This window comes from Mytilus galloprovincialis, chromosome 12 (assembly GCF_965363235.1).
Source record: "Mytilus galloprovincialis chromosome 12, xbMytGall1.hap1.1, whole genome shotgun sequence".
Classification (NCBI taxonomy): Eukaryota; Metazoa; Mollusca; class Bivalvia; order Mytilida; family Mytilidae; genus Mytilus; species Mytilus galloprovincialis.
In genome coordinates this window covers 39,804,485-39,813,799 of record NC_134849.1, presented here as the reverse complement: position 1 = coordinate 39,813,799, position 9,315 = coordinate 39,804,485, and the positions used below count along the sequence as shown (strand labels likewise).

Sequence of the window (9,315 nt, the reverse complement as noted above, 5' to 3'; positions counted from 1 at the left end):
TTATAATTAGAAAATCTTACAATTACACTCCAATAAAAAGAGACAGCTATTTTATGATTAACAATATTCACACTACAGTACACACTAGATAACTTAGATAAGAAATCACTTGCTGGTATGGAGTGATACACAGTGAAACAGGGTGATTGCTAGTGATTGCAAGTGACTTTCCATTATCATCTATGAAACTTACAAACAGGTTTTAAAACACGTACTTATGACCCTGTCAAATATTACCTGTGCAAATCTACAGACTGACCAGTACTGTAAATTCAGAAATTATTGTGATGTTTTTATTATTGCGAAAAATATGACAGGGGTGTGATCGCAATAATTTTAAAGTCGCATTTTGAAATTTTTTATATGAATTAAACATGATTTTTTTCAATATAGCAAAAAATTATTTAAAAATGACAAAATTGCAATAATAAATATATGCAATAATTTCTGAATTTACAGTATTTTTAAAAGAATCTTCTAAACCATCAGCTTTCAATTTAAAAAAAAAAACAGTCAAATTTTATTTTTCAACTAAATCATCTTTAGTGTACTTTATTGTCTATATTATTTGTATATGTTATTTTCCAGCCATACTTCTTAATTTTCCTAACACTCCTTGACCATCAGGACTATCCTTTGTTAATACTTTTGGTGCAAAAATTGCTTTTATTGCAGCAAAAACTTCCTTTGGTGGTTTGGAGGCATCCACGGCTGTGTGGATACCTTTTTTAGCGTAATAATCTACTAATGGTTTTGTCTGGTTATGGTAAGCCTCTAATCTTTTCTTGAGTGCTTCTTCATTATCGTCAGAGCGTCTTATTAGTGGTTCACCTGTCATCTGCAGAAAAGAACAAAAATCTGTGTAAACAAATGATAAAATTATTTGGCAATATTAAAAAGTGCTAAGTCCAAAACCTTTACTTCCTTTGTAAACTAGTGTTCAATACAATTGAAGTTTTGTTTACAAAAACTAAAGCAGAAAAATACTTAGTCATTTTTGGGGCTTTTATAGCTGACTATGCAGTATGGGCTTTGCTCATATGTTGAAGGCAGTTAGGTGACCTATAATTATTAATTTCAGAGTCATTTGGTCACTTGTGAAGAATTTTTTCATTGGCAATCATATCACATATTCTTTTTTAAATTTGTTGTTGTAATTGATAAGCATTGCTTAGCCCCTGTTTGGCTGTTGGCATATGAATAAATTGCCTAATTCACTGCATTTTTTAATATTGTTTGCTAACCCAGCAAAATTAAATATGAAGTTGAAGAACAATGAGGAAACAAATCCCAAAAGCTTAGTTACTAATGTCTAACTGTCTGATGCAATGATATTCTATTTGTGCGAAAGAACGTCCTTAGTGATAAAACTCTAGCACACAGAAAAAGATAATATAGTTTGTAAAATATTGTTTGAACTTTCCCCTCGTTTGTAATGTTAACCTACATCATCCTTCATTGGGAACTTTGGTGGGTTGAATTCCACATGATAAGACCTGCCACTCTTCATATGAAACAGACGTCCTGTAATTCTCCTCACCAGCAGTGAATCGTCTATAGCAAACTCCACACAGGCATCTAACTTGGTCTGCCTCTTTACCAATAAGTTGTCTAACTGCAATTAAAATAAAAAATGTATCAATTGATTTAGCTCAAGTAAAATTAAATATTGCATTTGTTGTAGTTGATTCAACAGCAATTCTATATCTAGATAAAGGAAGATGCCAAAGGAAGATAACTCCATTTTTTAAAGATAACTTTAACAATGACATTATTTATATTTTTATAACAGCTACATGTATATATATAGGAATCCCCATGTCAAAGTGTAATCAGGATTACAGGGTATTTTGAAAAAGTAATTGATTAAATTAAATTACATGTAATCAGATTTTTGGCTGATTAATGATTACGATGATTACTTGAAATAAACAGCTGCGCCATGAGCGCATGATACGCCCGACGTCTTGTGTGGAAGTTTTATGCAATAATCATAAATAGTTTCTGAGGAAGTTTTAAGCAATAACCATTTATTGTTTTTAAGACACGGCGGGACATGTGAAACCCCCACACCCTGTTTTTTTTTTTACAAATATCACTAAAATAAAATTTTGAATCAAACCAAAAAGTATACAGATCTTTAAATTAGTTTAACAAAGAAGTGTGTACAGTTTCAAGCAATAATCATAAATTGTTTTTGAGATACGGCGCGACATGTAAAAAAAAACCTCCCCTTTTTTACAAAATACTCAATAACTCAAAAATAAAATTTTGAGTCATCACCAAAAAGTATACAGATCTTTAGATTAATATAAAAAAGAAGTGTGTAAAGTTTTAAGCAATAATCATAAATTGTTTTTGAGATACGGCACGACATGTAAAAAAACCCTCCCCCTTTTTTACAAAATACTCAATAACTCAAAAATAAAATTTTGAATCATCACCAAAAAGTATACAGATCTTTAGATTAATATAACAAAGAAGTGTGTAAAGTTTTAAGCAATAATCAAAAATCGTTTTTGAGATACGGCGCGACATGTAAAAAAACCCTCCCCCTTTTTTACAAAATACTCAAAAACTCAAAAATGAAATTTTGAATCATCACCAAAAAGTATACAGATATTAAGATTAATATAACTAAGAAGTGTGTAAAGTTTTAAGCAATAATCAAGAAACGTTTTTGAGATACGGTGCGACATGTGAAAAAAAAACACACCCCTGTTTTAGTTACAAAGTGCCGTAACTCAAAAAGTTTAAATCTTATTTTCACCAAAAAGTATACAGATCATTTGACCATCATAAGAAACAACTATATTAAGTTTCATGAAATTTGGATAAGTCGTTCTCAAGTTACGGTGCGACATGTTTACGCCGGACAGACGGACAGACGGACGGACGGACGGACAGACGGACGGACAGACGGACGGACACCGGACATTTGTATACCATAATACGTCCCGTCAAAATTTTGACGGGCGTATAAAAATGTAATCAATTACAGCTGATTAACGATTACAATTACAATTACCCCAAATCTGGTATATACAGGAATCCCCATGTCAAATATAGCATTGGAGGAGGTATATGGATCTTATTGTCTATAGATAGTAGTATGTGATACATTGAGATGCACATATATCATGTATATTGAAGTAAATTGTCTATAGCAGTATATATTATATTGAAAAACTTTGAAACTTGTGGATTTAACATCTAGCCCTGTTTTGCTGCCAGGATAAGGTAGACACTAGAATTTATATTCAGATTATTTTTCTAGTTGCTAAACTCAAGAAAAAAACGAGATGGTATATAAAGCCTTGGGCATTGCAATGTAATGCATTACATTACAATTACATTGTGATTCTTTCATTACAATTACAATAACATTGTATACAAAAGTAACAAAACATCCAACTTACAGCTTCAGCTTGTTTGACAGTCCTGGGAAAGCCATCCAGTAGAAAGCCATTTCTACACATGGGTTTCCCTAAATTCTATATTTAAACTTCATACTTACAGCTTCAGCTTGTTTGACAGTCCTGGGAAAGCCATCTAATAGAAAGCCATTCCTACACATGGGTTTCCCTAAATTCTATATTTAAACTTCATACTTACAGCTTCAGCTTGTTTGACAGTCCTGGGAAAGCCATCTAATAGAAAGCCATTCCTACACATGGGTTTCCCTCAATTCTATATTTAACTTCATACTTACAGCTTCAGCTTGTTTGACAGTCCTGGGAAAGCCATCCAATAGAAAGCCATTCCTACACATGGGTTTCCCTAAATTCTCATCAATCAGTTCTACAACCAAGTCGTCACTGACCAACTGGCCTTTGTCCATCACGTCTTTACATCTCTTTCCCAGCGCTGACCCAGAGGCAACTACAGCTCTTAGCATATCACCTGCAGTAAATAAAAAATCCATGTATATGACATATAGAAAAATGTGCAATGATCGACTTAACAATGCAATGAAATTACAATACTGCACTAGTTATTTATCAAGGTTGTTCGGTAAAATGTCAAATCTAGGAATTTGTAATGCAACAACAATCAACATAATTGCAAACCTCTTTGCATTACACATGTACAGTTGTTTGACAATAGACCAGTGTATCCCAAACTCTGTCTGACCAACAAAATGTCAGACAAAAAAATCATTCCGTCAGACAGAAATTTTAAGAGTTTTTGCATTGGTTGAATGTAAAGTAGATAAGTTCAAATTTCTCTTTCCGTCAGACAAACCCTTACACAGATTGGCACAGACTGTCGACACAATAGAGTAGTGAAATTGTCAAATTTATTTCACTGGAAGAATGATGGTATTTTATTGCAACTACGTAATTAAAATATACATGTATATATTACAAGAGATTTGTTCTTGGAAAGATTTTTAATTTTTAGATATATTTCATAATATACTGTATCATGCAACAAACCCAAACAGGACATGATCTTGGATTTCCAGTGGTGTGTGATCCTATCAATTCTATAAATCTATCATAGAATAAGGAATAGCATTGGCTACTGAATGTCACGAAAAGTGGTGACATTATTCTGCAGTTACATAAGTACACATTGTACATGCACCATTTAAAGCTTGGTTTTTTTCAATTCTCTGTATTCCTTCCTCTCTTAGTATAAACTTATGTATATATGAGGGTACTTTTCTAAAAATGAGGGTACTTTTTATATGGCCTTCCAAATACCATTTCGATCCCTAACATCACTGAAGAGACATTTATTGTCGAAATCTGGATCTGGTGTACTTAAAAAATATTGACACCATATGTTTGTGGCATAACATCGTGGCCACAAGTTAATTTTTTTCTGTTTAGTATTAAATTTATATTAAGATCCATTTTGTTATATCTTGTGATCAATTTTATTTGGCAATCGCCAATAGCAGTCAGCAGGCTTAAAGAACATCAGTTGTTCAACCTGTTAGTCAAATGCGTTTTGTTTATATATACTTTTTCACTTTTTTGGTCTTTTGGAAAATGTCGTTTGTGCTGTTTTTAGACCCTTCTACAACGAAATTTGTTTTACATGCACACGTATAAAAATTGCGATTTTTATCCAACGCAATCATAGGTTTGAACGTAGTTTTCAATTTAGACTCGTTTATATATATATATATAATGTACATCATGTACATGTAATTAGAGTAATAAACAGCTAGAAAAGTCTAAGAGAATATAACAACTGATTTGAAATGATCTTACCTGTTGATAAATGACACACACAGTACTTTTCTGCCATCATTGGAGCCTGAAAAATAAATTTCATCATAAAAATAAGATGTGAAATCTTTGCCATAGAGGCAACAAGACATCATGATCACTATAGACAGACACCATAGTACGAGGATGTCAACTACATATCATAGGTCACCATACAGACTTCAATAAAAGCCATACCATATGGTAAGCTGTATCGTATAGGGTTCTTACTAGGAAAATATTATGAGCATAAGCAAATTCCATATATGATTTAGTTCTGTCCATTTTACGTTTAAGCCTGTTATTCTTCTTTGAAGTTCCGTACCAATTAAATCAACACACTAATAATAAGCATGCCAGGCACTAATATCTAATTTTCATCACGTTCATTTACACATGTTACAGTTAAAAATATTTATACAAATAAAATTATTAAACTTTCAAAGTCATTTCCTTTTTCTTAATCTGTTTTCCATTTGTTTTTATTTGTTCTGTAGTTTATAGATCTGTAAAAATGACTGAGCGAATGTTGTCTTTAACAGTCAGGGGACTTACTTAAACAAGTGATTTTCTAAATCACTGATTCAAGTAACATTATTTCCATAAAGGTTGGAAGTTAGAGTTGTCTTTCTTTAATAATCACCTATTTAAGTAGTACAAATTAATCACTAGAAGAAGTGATTTAATATTAGTGTAGCTTTAAATATAGAATACTAATGATCCAGGGACTAATTATGTTTCTAAACTTATCAGAACCAACATCTGTGTTGTCTAGGATGACCAGGTCATTTCAGGTGATGACCTTGTACTGAATCTAGGATAATGACATAAAAATCACTTGTTTAAGTATCAGACCTCAATTTCCTTCCCAAAAATCACTTCTTTAAGTATCATTCTTTTAATAACCCCCACTAATTTCAACACCCCCGAACAGTGAAATTTTAATCGCGAACAGTAGAATTTTATTACATAATCTGAAAGATGAAACCTTGAACTTTACAGGAAAAATACTCCCACTGCTGGGAAAAATCTGTCAAGAAAGTATCAATTCATTATGTAAAGCCATTATTACATCATTTTTTCAACTAAAACAGTGTTCTCCCCCAGGCCCTTAAAGGACCACGGGCCCGCGATGTATAATTTTCTACCGTGGTGGTATCGTTCTTGCCGCGATGTATAATTTTTCACCGTGGTGCTAAAATTTTCGGTAAAAAAAATCATATAACGGTAAACCTTTCCGTGGGGTATAAAATTTCAGATGGAAATTGACCAGTTCAAACCAGTTCAATCCAGTTCTGACAATCAAGATTGTTTACACCACGTGACCGATTTACCTTTTTTGAGGTTAACCTTGATGATTGGGTTTAATCGATGTACATGATTCTTGTGTTTAAATTAATTAAAAGATCATAACTTAATGATCACAGACTTATGAGACTTTTGAGGGACAAGCAGACATTTGTTAATAAACTCTATTACTCCAGCCTTTGGTCATAAAAGATTTGTGTAGTTTTAAAAACGTGAGTTACTTCCCCTGATTTAGCTTATTACAAAAATGTGCTCCTAAAATATTACCCATCATTTAAAATAGAAATAAAGTACAAATCGAATGCAAAATTATATAAGGATGTAACCTCAAGGATAAAAACTTTCTTTGAATATACCAACAAAAATATATTGCAAATTATTTTTGACAATCATACTTTTATTAAAGCACAGACATATTATATTAAATAATTAGTATATCCATATACATATATACTGACTGAGTTAGGGCTTTATATTAAAACAAGGTTGTTGAAAACATCTGTTTGATATATAGCTGAACAATATTAAAAACTGTAATGTTTAACATTTACAAAATAAATTTACAATGATTGGAACTCAGCTAGACATTACAGCTAGATTGATGTCTAAAAGAATGATGTCTAAAGCTATTGAAAATAGTATTTAATTTACTAAACATTCTACATTAAAATTTAATCTTGTTTAAAGTTAATTGTTATGGTGTAATCTAACAAAAATGGGGAATGTGTAGTGTAACTATACAAGTATCAGGACAAAATTGGCTTGATCAAAGTATAAAAAGTGACTAGTTTAAAGACTAAAAGTGCTTTCTGTTATTTATTCTTAAAAGATATTTAAGTATACAAACTGTTTGATTTACTTTTTTTTTACCAAAAGTCTACATAAAACAGTAAACAAAACAAAAGACAAAAAGGCACAAAAACTAACAAGAAGAAAAAATAAGCGATGCAACGCGACACAACATATTGTACAAATCATTTCGACACGCGTTACCCTGGTGCTATCCCAAAATCCTGGGGAGAACACTGTAAAATAGAATTTGCAGCTAATTGATAGCATCAAAGGCATAAACCTTGCTACTTAAAAGAAGCAACAAATACATTTTTTTCAATTTTACTAATTAAAAGATGTTATTTAAACCTATGTGTTTAAAATTTTGTAAAAACTACAAAATCCCAATTTGTGACAAAACCTCAAATTTGCTACTCAAATAAGTGATTTAAAAATCACTTATTTCAGTAAGTCCCCTGACTGTTTAACATGTAATTTGTCTAGACAAATTGGAAAAGCAAATCGGTTGGGCAGATTACATGTGACCTACACATGGTGTATGAATTTATTTATCTAAAACAATATGTCAAGTTGCACATTCTGAGTGTCGTAATGGGGGTACCTTCATGACAAATGACAGTAAAATGTCTTGCCAAATGATGTAAACTGTAATTTTTTATGATTGGCAATAAACATGTACACTTTTTTAAGATGAAAAAAAAATCACCGATCAATTAATTTTATTCCGAAAATAAAGGTAACTATAATCAATATTGATGACTGACAAATCCTGATAAGGATATTTTGATGAATCACAATAAAGTTATTTTAACAAATTACAGTAAAATGTTACCCAAATAGGCTATTTGCCAATATCCTTAATTGACCCTGTAATTAGAGATCCCTTTTTTAGTTGTCTCCCTTTTGAGGGACATTGATTGTTATTTACAATGGAGAGCAAGCAGAAATGGCAAATTAACCTGTGCGTAATGTGAGTAATCTATAAGGTTTTCAAATCTTATAATCACATTAATTTGTTGTTAAGCTAAATACTTTTGACATCCATAATTATTTTACATGAAAAATTAGGTAAACCGTTGATACGTCACTTTGTATTCATCATGCTTTGCATTGCCAAAAGCCAATTTTGTCCGGTATGGAAACAGTCTACGATTGACAAAGGGAAGTTATTTGTTTAAAAAGTGTGTAATAACAGAATTGGCAAACAGACAGTAATCATTTGTACATGTACCTTCGATCATTACTTGAAACTTTTATCAACAACAGAACAAGTCATGGTCCAGATATATATGTCATAGTACTGAAATGTTCATATTAGTTTAGAATTTTGTTTTAAATAACCTGATGATAAAATATGGCACTCTACATTTGTATCAATACAATACACCTCATCGCTTATCCCGGCTGACCGGGCCGCTTGAACTTTTGATGCACATAACAATCACTTTTCCATTGTGGCGTCAGATATTTTGCTTTATGACGTCAAAATTTAACGGGAACCTGTGTGATTTCCAGTAATGGCGGACAAATAGCGATAAGGTGAATAGAAGCAAACTTTGACCTCAGTGAAAAATTTATGAAGGTGACCTAATTTTTAGGTCATATATTAGTGCATTTCTTGATAGTATACTATAAGTTTGGAAAAATTTAGTTATAAAAAATGTATGAAGTCAGTCTAAACACAAAATCAACTGACAAGTAGGTCAAAATATAGGTCTAGGATAACAAAACTTGACCAAAACCTATGACTTGTACACGTGTATCTAGTAAAATACGGGTCTAAGTGTCACCTGTGTTCCCTTTCCAGCTCCAGGTGGACCAAGTAGAACTGCATTTATTCCCTTTGGGTTTGGATCCTCAGTCACAGGTGGCATTATGCTTATTTTTTCTTAAAATAGTTGAGACCGGCAGAAAAGCTACTGCTTGTTGAATATGTAGGTTGAAAGGAAAGTCCAAAGACAATCCGAGAAAAATGTTCCGCATGACAACACCG

General features: G+C 32.0%; 1 protein-coding gene across 1 annotated transcript; it reads right to left on the bottom strand.

Moving 5' to 3' along the window:
- Nucleotides 1-518: 518 nt before the first annotated feature.
- On the bottom strand, nt 519-9,274 carry LOC143053551 (adenylate kinase 2, mitochondrial-like). Its single transcript, XM_076226353.1, has 5 exons — nt 9,113-9,274; nt 5,226-5,271; nt 3,713-3,903; nt 1,448-1,615; nt 519-838 (listed from the first exon to the last, which is right to left on the bottom strand). The coding sequence occupies exons 1-5, from the start codon at nt 9,194-9,196 to the stop codon at nt 578-580; spliced, it is 750 nt and encodes a 249-aa protein (XP_076082468.1). The 5' UTR covers nt 9,197-9,274; the 3' UTR covers nt 519-577.
- Nucleotides 9,275-9,315: the final 41 nt, after the last annotated feature.